At 52.4% G+C, this 19,548-nt stretch overlaps 7 protein-coding genes across 7 annotated transcripts; 3 read left to right on the top strand and 4 right to left on the bottom strand.

Annotated features, from left to right (window-relative positions):
* Window positions 1-106: 106 nt before the first annotated feature.
* Window positions 107-2,689, bottom strand: CAOG_07026 (protein-tyrosine-phosphatase). The gene is made up of 6 exons (XM_004343700.2): window positions 2,215-2,689; window positions 1,707-2,071; window positions 1,539-1,618; window positions 877-1,446; window positions 523-776; window positions 107-401 (listed from the first exon to the last, which is right to left on the bottom strand). The coding sequence occupies exons 1-6, from the start codon at window positions 2,664-2,666 to the stop codon at window positions 275-277; spliced, it is 1,848 nt and encodes a 615-aa protein (XP_004343750.1). The 5' UTR covers window positions 2,667-2,689; the 3' UTR covers window positions 107-274.
* Window positions 2,690-4,003: 1,314 nt separating this feature from the next.
* On the top strand, window positions 4,004-5,677 carry CAOG_07025 (gamma-glutamyl hydrolase A). Its single transcript, XM_004343699.2, has 6 exons — window positions 4,004-4,136; window positions 4,345-4,722; window positions 4,851-4,957; window positions 5,069-5,162; window positions 5,263-5,397; window positions 5,500-5,677. The coding sequence occupies exons 1-6, from the start codon at window positions 4,037-4,039 to the stop codon at window positions 5,628-5,630; spliced, it is 945 nt and encodes a 314-aa protein (XP_004343749.1). The 5' UTR covers window positions 4,004-4,036; the 3' UTR covers window positions 5,631-5,677.
* A 147-nt stretch (window positions 5,678-5,824) lies between these two features.
* On the top strand, window positions 5,825-7,786 carry CAOG_07024 (myo-inositol oxygenase). The gene is made up of 2 exons (XM_004343698.2): window positions 5,825-5,907; window positions 6,724-7,786. The coding sequence occupies exons 1-2, from the start codon at window positions 5,866-5,868 to the stop codon at window positions 7,561-7,563; spliced, it is 882 nt and encodes a 293-aa protein (XP_004343748.1). The 5' UTR covers window positions 5,825-5,865; the 3' UTR covers window positions 7,564-7,786.
* On the bottom strand, window positions 7,691-8,886 carry CAOG_07023 (hypothetical protein). Its single transcript, XM_004343697.2, has 4 exons — window positions 8,789-8,886; window positions 8,533-8,668; window positions 7,883-8,337; window positions 7,691-7,794 (listed from the first exon to the last, which is right to left on the bottom strand). The coding sequence occupies exons 1-4, from the start codon at window positions 8,867-8,869 to the stop codon at window positions 7,753-7,755; spliced, it is 714 nt and encodes a 237-aa protein (XP_004343747.2). The 5' UTR covers window positions 8,870-8,886; the 3' UTR covers window positions 7,691-7,752.
* A 196-nt stretch (window positions 8,887-9,082) lies between these two features.
* On the bottom strand, window positions 9,083-10,297 carry CAOG_09031 (hypothetical protein; the record flags this gene model as incomplete). Its single annotated transcript, XM_011272417.1, has 1 exon — window positions 9,083-10,297. A coding segment is annotated over one exon (1,215 nt), but the record flags the coding sequence as incomplete, so codon positions are not given.
* A 504-nt stretch (window positions 10,298-10,801) lies between these two features.
* On the top strand, window positions 10,802-14,193 carry CAOG_07022 (hypothetical protein; the record flags this gene model as incomplete). The annotated part of the gene is made up of 2 exons (XM_004343696.2): window positions 10,802-11,281; window positions 11,404-14,193. 2 exons carry the CDS (start codon window positions 10,802-10,804, stop codon window positions 14,191-14,193), a joined length of 3,270 nt encoding a protein of 1,089 aa, XP_004343746.2.
* Window positions 14,194-14,344: 151 nt separating this feature from the next.
* Window positions 14,345-19,547, bottom strand: CAOG_07021 (hypothetical protein). Its single transcript, XM_004343695.2, has 10 exons — window positions 18,974-19,547; window positions 18,015-18,300; window positions 17,794-17,933; window positions 16,693-17,709; window positions 16,294-16,593; window positions 15,988-16,213; window positions 15,570-15,894; window positions 15,256-15,479; window positions 14,804-15,162; window positions 14,345-14,711 (listed from the first exon to the last, which is right to left on the bottom strand). The coding sequence occupies exons 1-10, from the start codon at window positions 19,527-19,529 to the stop codon at window positions 14,524-14,526; spliced, it is 3,621 nt and encodes a 1,206-aa protein (XP_004343745.2). The 5' UTR covers window positions 19,530-19,547; the 3' UTR covers window positions 14,345-14,523.
* Between the last annotated feature and the right edge of the window lies 1 nt (window position 19,548).

Below are 19,548 nucleotides of genomic sequence, written 5' to 3'. Positions count from 1 at the left end.
ACCTCTGTGACAATATTCTATCCAGAATGGCCTTTTGTTTCGGTTGGAAAACGTTAACTCGGCAATTTCAGCATTGAATGAGTTTTTCGCTTTGTTCTCATTCTCATCGCTCCAACCCTGACTGTCATCTACTGGGTTCGACTCTTGTTGTAAAACGAAGCAAGACTTGTTCATATATCGTGTAAAACCAACCAGACACACGAAAATCACCATGCACCAACAAAGCGAACGCAAACACACAGAAAAAAACACACACAAGCACACAGACAAAGAGTTAACGCTTGCGGCCGGGAATGTTCTCATAGTTGGGTTCGGCGGGAGCATTCGGTTTCCATTGGTTCTGTCGCATAAGCATTTCGGCATTTGCGTATTCTCCGTTGTCGGCTGCGGCCGTCGGAGCACTAAAACAACAATGACACAGCATTCGGTTTTCGAAGAAAAAAGGGGTCAGTGCAGAGATCGAAACGCAACATGAAATACACAAAAAACAAAAACAAACACAGCAAACTCATTCGCGCTTACGCTGGGCCACCGGATTTCGAGGCAAGCGCGCCCCAGCCGCCAACAGGCAGCATCGCATTGGTTGCTTGCGCACCAGCGCCTGTGGGCTGCTTGCGAGCGCCAAGGTTTTCGTAGTGGCTGCCGTGGATGTTGCCATACAAGGCCTCCTGGCCAGAGGGAGCGCCGACAGCCTTGACTTGCTGCTCGGCGAGAATGCGAGCGCGGAGGGTATCAATGTGGTGAGCGATTGCGAGGTAGACGAACTTGTACTGGGCCTGTTAGCGGGGAAGTATAAGCAGAGAAAAGTGAGGGGAAGCAACAAACAAATCGACAATGCAAACAAAATCCAAGCCACACAACAGCACGACAACATACCTCGGTTTGGACAAGACCAGAGCGCTGGCCACGAATTTGCTGAATGGCGCGTTGAATGTCAACCTCGCAGTCAATGCCCTTGGCTTGGATGTTGTTCATGAGAATATCAACCATCATGAACGTGCCCGTGCGACCGATACCAGCGCTGCAGTGGACAATGATGGGGCCGGCACGCGGGAAGGAGGCCTGAGCCTGGCGGACGTCGCGCAGGTAGTTGAGGACGGCGCCGGGGTCCTTGGGGACACCGTGATCTGGCCACGACGTGTAGTGGAACTGCTGCACGCGGAAGGGCGCGCCGTGCATAAAGTGTGCAATCTCAAACTCACGCTTGACGTAGATGGGGAAGACCTCCTCGCCCTTGAATGAGACGATAATGTGGCCGTACTGCTTTGGATCGGCGTTGTCGGGCCAGTAGTGCTCGCACTTGGTGCGGCCACGCTCTGTCTCGTTGGTGGTGTTGACGACGACCTGGCAGTGTTGTTCGTAAATCATGAGCCAGAACGCATCGATCGTGTTTGGCAGCGGGCCTTGGGTGGCAATGTATGCGCGCTCGAGATCGGGGTATTCGCCCTAAAGAAGCAAAGCAGCAGCAGATTAAAAAAAAAAAAGTGAGTCGTTTGTTCAAATCGAGCACCGCCTATCTAGTGAGTTTAGCTCTGTACCGAGATGTAGTTTGCGTTGATGTAATCCGCGCCAACTTCGCTGTGATCGACGTCTTGCAAAACGACACGAGTGTGATCGACTGCGAAAACACACAAAAAAAATGAGAAAAATGAGATGTCGCCCTTGAACCCAAAAAGCACACAAAAAATCCCCCAAAACCAACTCACATGGAAGAATATTCTTGTATCGGTTCTTGGACTTGTTCTCGGGGCGTTGACCTTCGACACGGCTGTACAAGTTCTTGGACTCGAGTTGCTGCAGCTGCTCAAACTCCTCCCAGAAACCAGCCTTGCCATAAATTTCATCCGTCTCCTTCTCCAGCTCGGTGACACGGCCCTTGATGGACGACACGTTGATCTTGGTGGCGTTCAGCGGGTTCTTGAGCGTGACAATAGAGCCGGTCGTTTCCACCATCGGGTTTTCGCGGTAATAGTTAACGAGCTTGGTCAAGTCCGAGAACGACTCGCCGCCGCCGACATCATAGCGACCCTTGCGGTTGTGAATCATGACGTGCGTGACCTTGTCCGTGACACTAGGGTGGGCGCGTGGGGGAGGAAAGAAATTGAGCATCGAAGTGAGCAAAAAAAAAAAAAAAAAAAAAAAAAAAACTCGACAAAAGCTTCAGAAATCGCAGAGCAAAAAGGACAATAGCACTTTTAAACTCTGAAAACCTACCGGACGGAAAAGCAGTAATCGCCGGGCTTGCTTTGGCTGGTGCGCACGAGGAAGGAACCGTCGGCACCGCTCTGAAGAAGCGTCTCGGCATCCTTGCCGCTAATGTTGCCATGGAACCATCGCTCGTTGGTGGGATCCTCGGAGAGAAGCGGGTATCTCAGGTTGATGATGGAGCCGTTCTTCTCGCGCAGTTGGCCCTGGTTTTCCATGTAGTACTCGACCAGTTCGGAGAGGGTGGCAAACTTTTCGCCGCCGTACAGATCGTAAAAGTCGCCGCTGTTCTGGATCTTGACGTGGGTGATTTCGGTGCCACGGCGCACAGACAGCGTAAAGTCTCCCGGGTTGGACTTGGATGGGCGCACGAGGAAGGATCCGTCAAAACCCTTCTCCTTGAGTGTCTTTTCGGCCTCGAGGCCCGTCAGATGCGGGTGGAACCACTTGCGCGTCGCCATTCGGATTTTGTGTTGTCAAGTCTGATAGAAGTTACGCAAGTGAAAGGAAAGGGTCAGTTGGAAAGGGTCAGTGGGACTTTTTGAGCGACTTTGAGAGATGTATTCTTCTCGTGATGTCGTCCTCCTCTCTCTCTCAGTCTCGGTGCTTTTCTAAAGTATGTGTAGGGAAAGGTCGATGATAAAGTGAAGACATGCTTTCTGAGCGACTCTGTCCCCGTCTTTTTCATCTCTTTCTCTTGCTTTCTCAATCTCAGCGTTGTTGATCACGCCATCGTTCAATCTCGCTTCAATCGTGCTCATCATTTTCATTGCACTCAGCATTGAGTTGTCGTCGTTGCTCAAACTCTGAATTCAAAAAACTCAGGCAAAGATTGAAAAAAGAAGAAAAAAAAAGTAACAGAAAAAAAAAGGAAAAGAAAAAAAAAAGAAAAAAATTGGGCCTTCAGAATGAATACAAAAAGACGGCGAGCGAGCGAGAGAGCGACCGAAGCGGGCGAGTGCGACTGCTGCAGTGTGTGTGTACGACGATGATACGATGAGAGATACGAAGGAGCGCACAGCGAAGAGAGAGAGAAGAAGAAGAGAGAAAAGGAGAAAAAAATCATCATAACAAATAAAAAAAAAAAAAAAAGCAAGCACCTTGGCGATGGGAAGAGACAGAGCGCGACGACAGAGAGGTGAAGTGGCGACAATGAGCGGAGACACGCGATGCAAGGATTAAAGTCAAAAGCGAGCTCCCCCCCCCCAAACGTCAACCCAGAGACAGCGAGAGAGAGAAAGAGGGAGAGACGGAAAGGCAATGGAAAATCAATACAACAAAAAAAAAAAAAAAAAGGCACAAAAAAAAAAAAAAAAAAACTCGATTTGTATTGTGCTTTGCCTTTTTGGTTTTGTTGTTGAAAAGAAGAAGGGTTGGAAGAGTGTTCGTCCACAGCAACAAGACAAGGACAAGCAGAAGACGAGAGCGAATGTTGCTTTGTTACAAACGCAATGGAAAGAGAGAGCGAAGGGGAAAAAGAAGGAAAAAGACGGGAAAAAAAATAATAATAATAATAATAATGATAATAAAAATTCACCGGAGTGATGGCGCAAACTGACTCGGTGAATGGAAGAGTATGGAACAAAAACGGATGAAAACGCGAGTTCTTAGGATCGCGATTAGTAAAAACTGTACCTCAACTAACACAAACAAACAAAAAAAAAAAAAAAAAAGACTGGATTTTTTTTTTTTTTTTTGATTTTGTTTAAATTCGTTGATTTGAGAATCTGCTCAGAGAATCAATCAGATCAGCGACACCAAAGCATCATGACTCTAATCAAGCTCACTTTTATTTCATAGGCTTCTCATTTTAACCAAACCTAACAAGCAAATGCAGCTCGGAGGCGGATTGCTGTGGGTCGGCATTGCCGCTATCCTGTGCATTGCGGCATCGTCGGTCGACGCAGCCACGACCACGCGCCCCATCATCGGTGAGTTCGAATGGGGGGCTTCGCTTATTGTCAAGCCAATGGATGGCCAAACAGCCAAGTCCTACTACGTGGACCCTCCATGCGGAGCAATCTTTGCGCCATCAGTACTTGAAAAACCCTCCGCTCCAGCTTGTCCCCCCCCCACGTCGCTCATTGGATAAAGCTCCACACTCTCACCACTACAAACCCTTGTCATTGCATCCCCTAGGCATTCTGGCGCAGCCCGGGCCGAACACTGGCGAGCAGTACATTGCAGCGAGCTACGTCAAGTACGTCGAGGCTGCCGGCGCGCGCGTCGCCCCGATCTTCTACAACGAGACTGCGGACAACGTGCGCACGCTGGTCGCGTCGCTCAATGGCGTGCTGTTCACGGGCGGCGGCGCAGACATTTCGGTCGGGACGCAGTTCTACTCGACCGCGCTGGTCATTTACAATACCATTCTGCAGCTCAACGATGCCGGAATCTACATGCCGCTCTGGGGCACTTGCATGGGCTTTGAGCTCATCAACAACCTCGTGTCCAACGCCAATGTGCTGGGATCGGTCGACGCCGAGAATTACACTGTTGCGTTGGATTTTACTCCCGGTACAAACGCCTCTGTGTTTTGTGTTTTGTGTTTTGATGAGCAAGTGGACATGGCATGCTTGTGACTCACACTTGCTTACTCACAATCCAACGTATCTGTGTGTGTGTGTGGAACATGCTCCGTCCAGAGTTTGCTTATTCGCGCATGTTTGGTCGCGCTCAGCCAATCATCATTCAAAACCTTGCCACCAAGAACATTACCATGAACAACCACATGCTGAGCGTCTATGTCTCTGTAAGAGGCATTTTATTTGGAACAAAACACTGTGGATGCGGGGTGCGGGGTCATGGGCGAGTGGGCGAGCTTCGAAAATTTAACCATCAATCTTTCTTTTTGTTTGTTCAGACCTTCAATGCTACCGCTGCTCTCACGTCGTTCTTTAACGTGCTGTCAACCAACTACGATCGCCAGGGTGTTCATTTTGTTTCATCCATTGAAGGTTGGTGCTTTTTTTTGCTTTTTTTGCTTGTATTTGTTCCTTTCACTTTTTGCTTCATCCTCGTGCGCATCTACTGAATTTCACCACTCTGTTCCACCAGGCAAAAAGTATCCCGTCTACGCAACCCAGTGGCACCCTGAAAAGAACCAGTTCGAGTGGGTCAACGAAGTGATTGATCACTCGGCAGACGCCATCTACACGATGCAGTACATGGCCAACTTCCTCGTCGGCGAAGGTATGTAGTCAGTGGTGAATGGGGTTGGTGCTGGTTTCCGATGGTGGCTTTGCTCACTCAATCTTTGGCATTGTTTTGGATGTTTCTTTGGGGGTCTTGCAGCTCGCCAGAACAGCAACCGCTTTGCCAATGCCGCTGCAGAGAGCAGTGCGCTCATCTATGCCTCTGCCAGGCATCTGTACGACTCGGGCGAAACTGCCGATGCGTCCTTCGAGGAGACCTATGTTTGGTGAAAGCCCGCTCAAATACAAAACACTCGCTCGTATTTCAACTCGCAACACCACGTCTATCTCGCAACACCACATCTTTTACAAGGTTGAGATCACCCTCGATCCGTTGTTCAGAGCAGTTCCATTGAGTTTTAGTGTTTCTTTTTGTTTTTCATCCTCTTCCGATTCCAATTCTATTTTTCCTTTTCCGTTTTCAGTCTTCCATTCTGATTTTTTATTTCTCACTTGTTTTCAAATCATGAAAGTCGAAAGCCGCGAAAACTCGTCCGACACGACGACTGTAAGCAAACAACATTAGAAACAACCCATTCAATAGAAGAATCAATGGAAAACACCAAAGAACCTTGTTTGATTCTCTCGTTCCGTTGGGGCTTCTGCAGCGACTGCAACGCAGTTCCCCCATCTATCTGTATCTCTGTTTCTACTACTCTGAGGGAGGGAAGAGTCAGAGTCAGAGTCAGAGTAAGGAGGGGGGAAAGGGAACGGCAAAGTCGGAATAAACCGGCTTTTTAATTTATTCGAAAACGCGGGTGCGGTTCGCTGGGACTGAGGTCGAGTAGAGAGAGAAGAGAGATGGGGGGGGGGAGGAGTAGAGTATCAGCGTAACATGGCAGACAGGGAGGTAGATGTAGGAAATGGCGAGAGAGAAGCGGAGAGAGAAAGAGAGAGAAAAGGAAAGGACGTAGCGCGAAAATCACGCTGAACGAGCTAACAATAACAATAAACAGGTCCAATGCATTGGCTCAGTCAAACTTGTTTGAACCCCCACTCCATCATCATCATCATCATCATCCTCAAAAAGGCTGGGATTTCTATGGTGGATGGTGAGGTTTCAAGACACTGCGAAGTGACGTCGAATACGAGAGAGAGGGAAGCCGGGTGGAATGGCAAGTCCAAATTTGGTGGCTGGTGGATCTCTGAGCAAAGATCCACCTGCTCAGACAAGGCAATAAACATTGTGTATGGGTGGGATTCCCTTTGAAACTGAAACACCGACACGAGTCGCCCATTCCGACGACTTTGTGGATGGAGGCGCTGAATTGCTCAGACAACAATCGGGTTGAAAAATTACATGCTGACTCTTGGACTCTCACAGATCGACCCCGAACTCGCCGCCAAGTTCGACCTGTCCTACATTGACGCCAACAAGAAGCAGGAGGAGTTCCGAAACTATGCCGACACAAAGCGCGCCGAGACGGTGCGCCGCACGTACGAGCTGATGCGCACGCACCAGACGGTCGAGTTTGTGCAGGGTCGCCGCGAAAAGTGGCTCGCGCTCAACAAGGGCGAGTTCACAATCATGGAGGCCCTGCACCTGCTGGACGACCTGGTCGACGACTCAGATCCGGACACGGCCGTGCCAAACTCGTTCCACGCCTTCCAGACCGCCGAGCGCATTCGCAAGGAGTACCCGAACGAGGACTGGTTCCACCTCGTCGGCCTCATCCACGATCTGGGCAAGGTGCTGGCGCTGTGGGGCGAGCCGCAGTGGGCCACCGTGGGCGACACTTGCGTCGTCGGCGCCGCTCCTTCGGAAAAGTGCGTCTACTCTGAGTACTTTGTCAAAAACCCCGACACGCACAACCCCAAGTACAACACGCCCAACGGCATCTACACTGCCAACTGCGGCCTGGACAACGTCCTGCTGTCCTGGGGCCACGACGAGTACCTCTACAATGTGCTCAAGATGAACAAGAGCACCATCCCCGAGAAGGGCCTGCGCATGATCCGCTACCACTCCTTCTACCCGTGGCACACCTCTGGCGCCTACCGCAACCTTTGCAACGAGCAAGACGAGGAAACGCTCAAGTGGGTCAACGATTTCAACCGCTTTGATCTCTATTCCAAGTCTGACGAGCTTCCCGACCCAGTGGCTCTCACCCCGTATTACCAGTCGTTGATTGACAAGTACTGCCCTGGCAAGCTGCGGTTCTAAAAAGCAGCAACAGCAAGAACAGCAATTCTATCCTCTGTTTTCGTGTGTGTGAGTTTTTCTCATTCCTGGTTTTATTCCCATTTGCTCTGTGTGTGTAAAGATTATTGATTTCGTGTGTTTTGTGCTGCTCGAGATTTTGATTGAAATTCTTTGTTTTCAAAACAAGTCAAGCAAAAAAAAAGTGACTTGCTACATTTTTTTAATCTGCGTTTGTGTCACTCGCTTCATGTACTGTGTGTTTGGGCCAGAACGGAGAGCAAACGTCCAAAGTGAGCGGTGTTGCACATGTAGACGATCAAACACCAGCAACAACACTCACCCGCTCATATTCAGGCGTTTCACGAATCTTTTTCGAGTTGAACGGATTGCCTTCCAGCGTGACGGAACATATTGACGAATCGCCAAAGACGACAAGCGGAATGCTGCCATCCTCGAGACAATTCTCGTCCGCCTTGATGATTTTGAGCGACTGGTTGCGAGCGAGGGAAGCAGGCAGCGACGCGAGCTGATTTCGCGAAACGTTCAGCTCGCTGATGGTGAGATCGCCAATCTCGTCAGGCAGCGCCGTGAGCTGATTCCCAACGACACTCAATGCTTCCAGCTTGACCAGCTTTCCAATAGTGGCTGGTAGGCTGGCAAGTGCGTTGCCATCCAGCACCAACCGCTTGAGCGACGGGCAGTCTCCAATCGCTTCCGGCAAGACCTTCAATCCACACGATTCAATCGATAAAACCTCCAACCGAGGCATCTTGGTGAGGCAGATTGGAAATTCCGCTGTCGAGAGCAAAAATCGCACATTCAAAACAGCTCAGAAAACGTCGGAACCGGTCGTTTCGTCCAATCGAACGCCCCTCCCCTCCCGCTCTTTCCGACATTCACGCTTCAGTAAGACCTCAGTAAGACCTCAGTAAGATCTTCGTTGCAAAGTTTGGGTCGAAGGTTGGCTTTGAATGAGGTCGCTGTTCTTACCAAAGCGGTTTCGGTCGAGCGTCACTTGGCGCAGGACTGTGAAGCCGCCCAGAAAGTCAGGCAGTGCAGTCAAGCGATTGCCAGAGACATCGATAGTGCGGAGCTTGGCTTGGAGTCGCTCGACTTCCGGTGGAACCTGCAAAAGCCCAAAGCCAAAGTGAACGAGATGATGGTCAGTCATCACTCAAAGTGCATCATCATCGTCATCATCATCATCCGCGACATGGTAACTTGGATCATGATGATGCTGCCAAACCTTTAATATCCCCTTGTCTTGGAGCGTGAAAACGCCAGTCTTGTTGGCCATCTCGAGATGAGCGGAAAGCTGAGCACCCATTCTGCTGAGATTTGGAGGGGGGAAAAGAATAAGAGTGAACTTGATGAACCAGATTTAGAATTCAATGTAAATCATCAATAACTAAGCACGCAATTGGTAACCGTTGTAGATTTGCTGTATTGTGAACAAAGACAAGTTTTTAAACAGCTGCACGCCACAGAGCCAATGCCTCGCTTATTCTCGTGCTCACAATGGCGGTATGGGATTGAGAGGCATCCCGAGTACCAGTTGGCCTTGCAGTGTGTAGCCAACGCATTGCATTTGGATGGTAACGGCATCGTGTTTCGTTTCTGATGATGCTTGACGACGAGTGACCAAACCAAGGTTGTATGTAGCAATAGGCTCTTGAAAGTACTCGTCTCCGGTAATAAATAGTTGGAGCCATGCAGTATGGGCGCGAACTTGCCGACGATGGCCACGAACAATCGAAGCGTAAACGGTCCAGCTTTTGGCTCGCTCGGCAATCTGCTTTGCTGGGATAAGCAGACGTGTCATGTACCCATCTCCTTGCATCGGACGGTAGTTTGTACCTGAAAAGTCACTCATGATTCGAATTTGAACCCAGTCTGCATCCAATCGCTGCGCGGCAGCTCCGACGCCAAAATTGCTCAATTGGGTTAGATCCAGCTCTTGTTGTGTGGCTCCTCCGTTGGATTCCAAAACAAAGTCGGCCAATACGCGTTGTAACTGCAGTCCTGGACTGGTGTGCAGTCGGTAATGCGATGTAATTTGCCCTTTTTGACGCGCGTCGATTAAATGCTGAACGGTTGCGGCGTCAAGCCCACCGAGCACCCAGCCGCCGACAGCGTAATCCAGCCGATGGGTTAGACCCTGTTCGACCAATGTGTCGATGCGCCGCGGTAGCAGTGGCACGTGTAGCCGGGCGATTTTGTTTTGTGTTGTTGTTGGTCGATCATCGATAGTGGTCAATCCCTGCATCGCCATCAGCTCGCCTTGACGCCTCTGCCGTAGCAAACAGTCATCTAGAGAGTCGGCAGTGACAAACACGCCAGCAGAGACCGTGTGCAGCCCGTGCGGTTTCCAATGCATCACTGCGTTGCGCAACGGCGAATCGTGCGCAAGTGATGCTGACTCTGACGACGATGCGCCATTCAGTCGACTCCGAATGGACACTGTTTCGATTATTGCATCTGAAGTCGCGACGGTCGCTTTGCAATCGGCCGTACGAACGCCCTTCATCCACTCGGTTGCAGCAATGACGCCGTTAGCTCGACTTGGCGGCTTCAAAATCGCAAAGTGCACCATAGGCTGCTTCGATTGACTTGTATCCACAGTCAAGAACTTGGCATCGGCGTCCAAAGTGACCTCGTCGAAATTTCGCCAATCCGCACGATTGGAGTCGGGGAGTGACTGAGGCGTGCTGAGAGGACGCCGCCGCAAGCGACCCTCGCGACTCGATAGAAGCTCTGCAGATGATGCAGCAACATCCAAATGATGAGCGAAACCGCGCGAGATCAGCACCGTTGGCAAAAAGCCAGGTCAAGTCAGGTCAGGTCAGGTCACCTTTGATCTTGGCCGCGCTCTGCTTTGGCTCGAACTGGGCAAACGCGGCTGCGATCTGCGCCCGCTCGCGCGATGCAGTCAAGCCACGCTCGAGAACAAGTGTCAGGATCTGTCGGTTGGACGAGAGGCAAGTCAAACTCATGAGTGGAAGTTAATGTTCAGATTGAGCGGCAAGTTCTGAGTTACAGGGAGCAAGACACGTGCCATCGTGGCACATGCATACAAAAAGACTGAGACAGAATTATTGTATTGGGATGATGATATGTGAACGGTGATAAAGTCCAAAACAACATTAAAACGTTTGTTCCAACAACACACGATGGGAATTCTCTACTTCGATGAAAGACTCGTGCATCGTACAGTACAGCTTGTCGTCAAAGAAAGCAGTCACAGTTCCTTTTTGTCTGCATGGCTGACGTGTCTTTGCCCAGTGACAGCTCTGGGCCATCGGCGGTCACAGTTCTAGAACGGTTCGCCTATGAGCTACCGAAGACAACCAAGTTCATTGCAGCCATGTTCAACCACAGTGAGCCGTCTGCCTTGGAGATTTGGTTTGAAAACCAGTCGAAAGACAACATCCTGAAAACACTTCAAGACCAGGTGCCTTCACGACTCTGGCCTCAGCCCGTGTTCACCCTGCAGCCTCCTCAGTCTCTGTCGCACTGGAACCTGACCATCCGGGTGGAATTTCCCGACCATTCATCAGTAGCCGAGGGAGCAGGGTATGATGACAGAATGGGCATTGCGAAGCTCTCGGTTCTTCAGCCTCTCCCTGCTGGCGCTGTCATGCTTCTCGCCCACAACATTGACACCTCAAGCGACACCGACTTCAACACTGGCAGCACGTTCGGCTTCACTTTTCGACGTGAGTTCACCACGCGACGTTCTGTGAGCCCAAATGAGTGGGTCCCCTCACTTAAATTTCTTGGCGCCCGCGAGTTGACGGCTCGGCAGACGCCGGTTCATGTCAGTCATGTCAGGCCTCTATCGTTTGAACATGCTGGTACAAGCTGTCCTGCCGAAGACAGCGCGCAAGGCTCGGAAAGAGCACGAGCAGAAGGCAGCGCAACGCCTACGTGGGGATGCCTTATGTCTACAGCTCGGAAGACTTGATTTCTCAGCTGAACGAGCACTTCCTGTCCCTGCTACAACCTGGTCGAGCCACTTTCTCCGTGGGTATGAGTGACTCTCCTGCCTGCGCCATCGGAATCGAACTGGATTCGGCGCCAAGTGACTTTGAGGAGCGCGCTCGCAAGCAGCTGTTCAACTGGGCTTCAGAATTCGTCCCTCGCATTCCAACAGCCGCCCTGTCTCTGCACTTGACCCAAGTTGCTCCTCCCATTCCAACTCCAGCCACAGCATCTGACTTTGACATTGTCATGGTACATGGAGACCACATCCAAGTCTTTCTCAAATGCTGCCAAGGACGAGCGGTACGAACCCAGTTTGCGGACAGAAGGCGATACGTTGTCATCATGCAACGAGACGCCGTAACCCCGGATCAACTGCAAGAAGCAGGTCTCAACCCGACGCTACACGCCTTGCCGTTCGACCAGCTCCGGTCTTTGCAGCAGCAATCGTCTGCGACTGGTGATGCGGTAGACAGGCACGTCCGTGCGGTACTGGCTGCTGTTGGCGACCAGGACCTTTTGACAAATGGCATTGCATCTCGCTACATCATCACCGTCGAGTTCAACGCGCCTCTCTCAGACAAACCGTGCTCCATCTTCTATCATCCCCCGCGATCGATCACCACGGCTCTTTCTCGAGAACGCGCTCTACTGACTGTTGGACCTTTGTACGTTTGGCTGCGTACCCGTGGCCTCTCTCCTCGTTCGTTCGGAATGCTCGCGAGCGGTATTGCTCTTCGCATTCGTCTCTGTGCCAATTCGGCCCAGCTCGTCGACGATGCGGCTGCTTTTGCACGCTCCGTCGGATCTTCGGCCGCTGCTTTCGATGCGGTCATCGACCAGGCCAGTCCCGCTACACTCGAGGCACTTGATGATTTGTTTCGCCGGCGACCTTTCGCGCCACGCGTGTTGCTTGTGGATTCGTCAAGCGATCCAAATACAGTCCAGCTGGTGAAAAACCACGCCGCTTGCAAGCGTCTGAGTTTGTTGCCCAACGAAGATCCACTTGCTGCTTTTTCTGGCGCTGATGAGCCTCATATCCCAACGGAGATTGTTCTGCTCGCCACTGTTGCAAGTACGACTGCCAACGGACCGCTCAACGAGGCGCTTCATCATTTTTCCTGTAGTCAGCCTCCTGTTACTGAGGTCGTGCTTCTCGATCTTCCTGCACAGCGAGCTCGGCCTTTTGTGCCGCCCGCGGTCCCGCGAGCCTTGCCCAACTCGCTTCTCGCTTGGCGAAACTCCTCTTTGACATTGGTTCAAGCTCATCCTCAATCCTTTGCTCTGTCTGAGCTCGCGGCTCAGGCGGCTGATTGGATTCGCCGCGGGCGTCAGCCAATTTCGTGGGGCCTGCTGGGTCACAATGTGCATGCAACTCGTGATGCTGAAGAGCTCCTCATCACTCAAGCAAAGCTGCAGCTCCAAGGCGCGAACCCCAGCACAATCATTGTCACTCAGTCGGTTGTTGGATGCGGCAGCACGACCGTTCTGCGAGCCGTTGCTCAGCAGTTAGCTCGTAGCCACAGCCACGACGAGGGAGTCGCCATTTTGTGGTCGGAGACGACCGATCTGGACGATTCCGCATTGCAGGCGATCGCAGAGGTTGCGCAAACGCGACGTGTCGTTGTGATCTGCGACAACCCACACGACTCGGACCACACCGAGGTCACCGCCAACCGTCTCGCCTCCTCGCTTCAAAAACTCAATCCCGCCTATCCGGTCGTGTTTATTTGCTTGGTGCGCACCATGGCTTGGAAAGCTCCTGTCGACGCCTTTCTGCACCTTGATCCCTGGTTGTCTGACGCCGAAGCTGGCCGCATGCAATGCGCGTTAGGCAACATTTTCTCAGAGCCGAACCGCCGAGCTGCTCTTGAGGACATCGCCAAACAATGCCAGAAAGTCGGCGCATCGCAGGAGCATCGCCACATTGTGTTGTTCCTCATCGCTGCGTTGTATCACTCGTCCAGTTCGCTCCCCAAGTTTGTGGAGAACTGTGTGGCTCGATGTGCGGACAGAACAGCTGCCAGTGCTCTGGCGCTCCTGACTCTGCTTGGCCTGCCGTTCTCGCTTCGCACTTGCCTCAAAGTGTTCTTGCCAACGGACCCCATTTGGCACGCGCTAGCTGTGAACGAACACGATTGCTGTTACGTCTGGCACCCTTCTTTAGCCGAGTGCATGCTGAAGCTCAACGACAATGACCAGAACGACCCGCGCTGCTTGTGCAAGGCGCTGGTCTCGACCGTCTCCTTCAAGATGCGTCATGACGGCCTCTCCCAGCCTTTCTTCGATGCATTATTTGTCGATCGGGGCGAAAACAAGTTTACCATCTTTGTTCAGCTTTTGATTGATGCGCAACAACAGGCAGCAGACACGACTGACCACCTTGGCCCACTGTTGAACCGCTGGCTCCCCGTCATGACCGAACTCAAGCAGTTGCATCATCGCTTAATGCTCTCCCGGTATCTTGAACAAATTGGTCAATCAACTTCAAGCATTGAGCTGGCGCGAACGCTTTCGGAGGAAGCCAGCTCCGCTCAAAACAAGCTCGCTGATCGCAATCAGCCCCAGCTGCCTCAGGACGAGTGGAACGTGATCTCCAAACATGCCCAAGAAGATCGATCGGCTTGTCGGCTGGACGAAAGGCAAGTCAAACTCATGAGTGTGGAGTGAATGTTCAGATTGAGCGGCAAGTTCTGAGTTACAGGGAGCAAGACACGTGCCATCGTGGCACGTGCATAGAAAAGGACTGAGACAGAATTATTGTATTGTCATGATGGTAATATGAGGCAGAGCCATGTGAACGGTGATAAAGTCAGTCTTTGACAGAATTATTGTATTGGCATGATGATAATATGAGGCAGAGCCATGTGAACGGTGATAAAGTCCAAAACAACAGCAAAACAGTTTGTTCCAACACAAGATGGGAATTCTCTACATTGATGAAAGACTCGTACAATACAGCTTGTCGTCAAAGAATCACAGAAGAAAGCAGTCACAGGGTTACGTGGAGGGCGACGCCATCGCGTCGGTTCCCCACACCTCTTGGCAATAGCGCGCAGACCGCTCCAGTTCCTGCACGAATGCGTTGCCAGCTTCAGCGCTTCCAAGCCGCTCTGAAGCAATCTTGACCAGCGTGTTTCGAACCGCGGCGCCCATGGCCGGCATGCCACACACGTACATGTGCGAATCTGAACAGCAGGAAACAAAACAGGGGTTCAGTTAAAAATCGAGTTGCATGTCTGCCAAAACACTCGTTACGCCGCTCCAACCATTCACTCACTCGGCTTTTGCAGCAGCTGCCACACAGATTCGGCCTCAGCCTCCATTTTATCCTGGACATGCTGCTTCGGGCTCTTGTCATCGGCAGACGGACGAGAGATGGCCGTATGCAAAACCAGCGCGCCTTGGTCTTGGAGGCGACGGAAGTCGGCGTCAAAGTAGACATCGCCAAGCGTCCTGCAACCAAAGAAGAGCATTGCGGGCTCTGGGGCATCGGAGTCTTGCTGATCTTTCGCATCCAGCTCGCGTTGAAGCAGGAAGCTGCGCATGGGGGTGATGCCAGTGCCCGCTGCGACGAGCAGCATGGGAGCACGATGCGACGAAGGCATGCGGAAGGAGGAATCGCCTTGTTTGATCGATCTGCCAAAACAAAAGTATGAAGCGAGGATTTGAGCATCTGCAGGGCACATTTGAAACTCCACTAGCTCAACGCCCAACATGTGCGAAACTTACCCTTCAATCACGGAACCAACAGGCAGACTGCAGAGCCACGAGGACGACAAGCCGTGAACCAGGGTTCCAGAGGCTGCCTCGACGTACTGGACAGCGCCAACACCGAGTTCAATCTTGTTTGGAGCAAATGCGCTTGCGATCGAATAGTAGCGCGGTGTTGTGAGCGCAACACTTTGCATAAAGTCCTGGAGCGAGGGTTTGACGGAAGGGAAGAGTTGGAGCGCCTGTCGAGTTTGCAACAAGAGAATAAAAGTGGTGAGCACAAACTTGGTACACTGCAGCGCACGTCATCGGGTTTTGTCGCCTATTCCTACCTCAAGATACGTGCTCGGCATTCGACGCGCCAAGGTGGCAGCGACGGGGCTCGCATTCTCTGGCAGAAGGAGGAGCGCGAGAATTTGAAGTGCAGCCTTCTCGTCGGCGTCAGTGGCATGCGCAGCCATGGAGCGGAAGAACTTGCAGGTCGGCTTGGACGTGCAGTCAAAGTAGCGCGAGAGGACTGTGGATAGCGGCTTGGCACCTTGGTACACGGCTGTTACGCCGCTGAACAGGGGCTTCATGGTGAGGAGCGTCGAGGGAGAGACGCCGAGACGGGCGCAGAGGGCTTCGACCACCGCCGGGTTGCTTGGCGGAGTAACGCTGTGAATGTGTAGTGAAAAGCCAACAAAAAAATTCCAAATCAGCATTCGCATGCTCGAGAAAAGATTTTCAGACAAAGGTGCTTTTCCGTACCAGAAGTAATCGCCAGCTTGGTATTGCACCGGCCGATCCGTGGTCAACACCAAGTGCGACACAAGACGATCGCGGTTGACGTGCACACCGGGTGCTGCCTGGAACAAGTTGCGAGACTCGGCAACGGTGAACAGGACAGAGTCGGGGTTGCTCTGATCGGCTGGGTGTGCAGCGTTGGAAACTTCGAAAGCGTACGTGGACTGGGAGGGTGCGCTCTCTTGAGTAGCTGAGAAGGAAGCGATGCGCATCACGTCAGAAAAACAGCAACAACCGAGTCGAACGCCTCCTTCAATATTTTCGCCTCACCGTCAGCCAAGTTCAGGTCCAAACGCAGCGCAAGCGCAGGCCAGAGCAGCGCGCTCCACTTTTCAAAGTCAAGATCCAAGTCTTTGTCTGCGTCGCCTTCGCCCAGGGGCGAGACACGCTCTCCGCCAATGCTCTCGAAAAACGCGTCCACAGCGCGAGGAATGGCCTGGAAGGTGTTCTTCCACAGCTTATTGCCGCACCCAAAGCCAGCAAACAAGCCTGTAAACTCGGGCTTCTCAGAGCTGCTTGCAACGGTCTGCATGTATTCATAGAAGGACTTCATCTTCTCGCACGGGAAGCCTGACCAAATGAGAATCAAAAAAAAAAAGTCAAACATCACCAATCTCCCGAACAAAAAAAAACAAATGGCAACGCAATTGGGAAAAAAAAAACTCTAACCGTTGTACGACGGGCAGACAAAGACAATGAGCGATTTCTTGGACAAAACGGGCGGGAGATCGGCAAAAGACATGATCTCGACATCGTAGCCTTGCGCTTTGGCGAGAGGCGACAGCCAAAGTGCGTACGTTTCGGACGTGCCCATCTGCGATGCGTACACAATCGTGAGCGGGGTGTTGTGGGCCGCTGTTGGCGCTTTCTTGGCGTCGATGGATTTCATCACAGTGTTGCGCGAGTCGCTCAACAGGAGGGAGAGCGACGTCGTAGTCGCCAAGACTGGCGTGTCTGGCGAGCGTTCAACAGGCGCCGATGCTGCCTTGGCTGCCTGGGCGGCAGCCGCTGCTGCACGTGCCGCGGCCGAAGCGGCTGGATCGTTTTCGTGCGCCTTAAACCAAATGCCGTTCTTGGACAGCAGGGCAAACTTGAGCATGGGCAGCACTTCTTGGTTGGGGAGGAGAGAGAAGTGAAACCTCTGGAGGAAGACGGCCAGGACGATTTTAAACTCGAGGGTGAAAAAGTAATGGCCGAGGCAAGCGCGCGGGCCCACCGAGAAAGGCAAGTAGGCATTGGGGTTGATCGAGGCCATGCGCTCGTCGCTAAACCGCTCTGGAACAAAGAGATGAGCATCATTGCCCCAGACGGCCGGATCCGTGTGCATGCGCATGGTGTGCACAAACACCCAGTACCCCTTTTTGACGCGGAAGCCGTCCAGAATGTCGTCTTGCGCGACTTCGCGCAACAGCACGGGGAAGGGCGTGTACACACGCAGCAGCTCCTTGAGGAAGAGAGCGAGGTACTTTAGGTTGCGGAGCTTGTCGAGATTCAGCTGGCCCTTCTCGTCGAATGCCGTGAGAATGTCCGCCTGAAGCTTGGCGGCAATCTCCGGATGCGTGCATAGAATGTACAGGGCCCAGTGAAGCGTGTTTCCCGTCGACTCGTGACCCGCGCCCAGAATGTTCTGATACGTGTCCAAAATCTCGTCTTCGGGCAGAGGCTGACCATTTTCATCGCGGTAGGCTGAAGGGGAGAAGCGGCAAAGCAGGTGGGAGTGAGTGAACAGAAGCATCTGCAACTCTGTGTTGGACTCGGGGGGTTACTTACTCAACATCTCGTAGAGGAGCGCACCAAGCGGATCCTTGCGTTGGATTTCGATCTGCTTTGAGTAGAGTTCACGCATCTCATTGACGAGTCGGCGCACTTTAAAGTTGCTGGGAATGGGCAGTTTGCGCCAGAATCGAGTTCTACAGAATTTGCAACAGAGACGTGCGTGAGCAAAACACCAAAAACCACAAGCATATTGATGGCAGACAAACCAAACTCACCGCTGCATGCGCTTCATGAGCTCGCCGCCGACATAGTGCGTAGTTTTCATGACAGTGTCGTTGCCGTCGAGCGAGTCCAGCACAGGAGTTGGTTGGTTGAAGAGCGTGTTGACGACGGCAGTGAATCCGACGCGCGAGAAGAGCGCAAGGCCTTCGAATTCAGTCCCTTCGCTCAGCAGGTTTGCTCCGCGTTGCGCAATGTCCAGGAAGGAATCTGCGAGCTTGGCGATAATGGAACTGCGGAAGGCTGGACGGACGAGGCGATGCTGCCGTTCCCAGATTGCACCTATTTCCACAGTACGCCATATGTGGGGGTTTTTTTCGATTTCAGGAAGTGAGTAACCCCCAGCACGAAGCAAGATGTTTGATGAGAGCGACGTTCAGATTTGTTCATTTCGCTGTAAGATTGAGATTGCAGACGTTGAGATCCACGTTCATTTCTCCCCCCCCCCTCCTCCCTGCCAATTCATCAGCCAATTCATCTCCGCTGTTGTTACTGCAATCCTGTTGTTTGTTCCCCTCCCCCCCTCCAGATCATCATCAACGCAGGTATTCACAGATGTCAACACAAACAGTTGTAAGGACTCAGATCACTGCTCCCTCACCCATCCCCACTTCCAAACCCCCCCCCCCTTCCAATCTTAACTCTATACAAAAAGTCATCACAACACCATTGCTTCCAATGCACTCACTTGGCTCTCGACTGTTGCAGAACGAGCAACCACAAAGCAATCCAATACAAAAATACCGTTGTTGATCTTTTGTTCTCTCGCACACGGTAACCCTCATCCCTCTCCCAGGAATCTCATTCTTCCAAACTCTGTTGGCTTCTGTGATCGTCCATTTTGACCGCAGGACGCTCCCAACGTGAGCTGTATGAAACAAAGACAACCGCGAGAGAGAGAGAGAGAGAGGCGCGCGCGCGTCCAAAAGAAGCAAGACCAGAGTCAAGCACGTACCTTCGGTTTCGACGATGCCCTTACCGCCGATGCCGACCGCGCGGAGCTCGTCGAGAGTGGCGCCCTTTGGGTAGAGCTCGGTGTGGGTGAGGAAGACGCGCTGGATGGCAGAGGCAGAGCCAATGACAATGGCCTTGCGCTCGACGATGTCCAATTTCACAATGTTCCCGTGGGCAATGAGGATGCGGTGCAGCGCGTCGCACACGCACCCGCCGCGGCCAGACGCAAGCAGCGCCAAATGTCCCACGAGCGGCTTGCGTGGCGGCATCGGCGGCTGCGGCGCCTGAATCGCTGCTGCTGGCGAAGGCGAAGAAGGCGAAGTATTAGCAGATGGCTCGTCCGCCTTGCCCTCTGCTGCCTCGCCCTCGTCCGCCTTGCCAGTCTCACTCGTCGTGGTTGAGGCTGATGTTGATGTTGGTGCTGGTGCTGGTGCTGAGGCGTGGCTGGAACTGGAGGCAGATGCAGCGGATGCAATTTCAGCTGCCACAGGCGCGAGATGAGACAGCGGGCCGACAGCAGCCACCGCCGAAGCAGCGTCTGCCTTTGATCTGACCATGGTGGATGATGAATGATGA

This window comes from Capsaspora owczarzaki, assembly GCF_000151315.2.
Source record: "Capsaspora owczarzaki ATCC 30864 unplaced genomic scaffold supercont2.13, whole genome shotgun sequence".
Lineage (NCBI taxonomy): Eukaryota > Filasterea > Ministeriida > Capsasporidae > Capsaspora > Capsaspora owczarzaki.
The sequence above is the reverse complement of the archived record's forward strand: the minus strand, read 5'-3'. Positions and strand labels throughout refer to the sequence as shown.

Excerpts from the sequence above, each read along its gene's own strand:
- CAOG_07026 (XM_004343700.2), bottom strand. The coding sequence starts at position 2,666 with ATGGCGACGCGCAAGTGGTTCCACCCGCATCTGACGGGCCTCGAGGCC. Across the intron at positions 2,072-2,214 it reads GATTACTGCTTTTCCGTCCG|TGTCACGGACAAGGTCACGC; the intron begins GTAGGTTTTCAG and ends CGCCCACCCTAG. Across the intron at positions 777-876 it reads CTGGTCTTGTCCAAACCGAG|GCCCAGTACAAGTTCGTCTA; the intron begins GTATGTTGTCGT and ends CCCCGCTAACAG.
- CAOG_07025 (XM_004343699.2), top strand. The coding sequence starts at position 4,037 with ATGCAGCTCGGAGGCGGATTGCTGTGGGTCGGCATTGCCGCTATCCTG. Across the intron at positions 4,723-4,850 it reads TGCGTTGGATTTTACTCCCG|AGTTTGCTTATTCGCGCATG; the intron begins GTACAAACGCCT and ends TGCTCCGTCCAG. Across the intron at positions 5,398-5,499 it reads CAACTTCCTCGTCGGCGAAG|CTCGCCAGAACAGCAACCGC; the intron begins GTATGTAGTCAG and ends GGGGTCTTGCAG.
- CAOG_07024 (XM_004343698.2), top strand. The coding sequence starts at position 5,866 with ATGAAAGTCGAAAGCCGCGAAAACTCGTCCGACACGACGACT. Across the intron at positions 5,908-6,723 it reads ACTCGTCCGACACGACGACT|ATCGACCCCGAACTCGCCGC; the intron begins GTAAGCAAACAA and ends GGACTCTCACAG.
- CAOG_07023 (XM_004343697.2), bottom strand. The coding sequence starts at position 8,869 with ATGGGTGCTCAGCTTTCCGCTCATCTCGAGATGGCCAACAAGACTGGC. Across the intron at positions 8,669-8,788 it reads AAGACAAGGGGATATTAAAG|GTTCCACCGGAAGTCGAGCG; the intron begins GTTTGGCAGCAT and ends GGGCTTTTGCAG. Across the intron at positions 7,795-7,882 it reads AAACGCCTGAATATGAGCGG|TACATGAAGCGAGTGACACA; the intron begins GTGAGTGTTGTT and ends CCAAACACACAG.
- CAOG_07021 (XM_004343695.2), bottom strand. The coding sequence starts at position 19,529 with ATGGTCAGATCAAAGGCAGACGCTGCTTCGGCGGTGGCTGCTGTCGGC. Across the intron at positions 17,710-17,793 it reads GCTCCTCTACGAGATGTTGA|CCTACCGCGATGAAAATGGT; the intron begins GTAAGTAACCCC and ends TCTCCCCTTCAG. Across the intron at positions 15,480-15,569 it reads TGCCGAGCACGTATCTTGAG|GCGCTCCAACTCTTCCCTTC; the intron begins GTAGGAATAGGC and ends CAAACTCGACAG.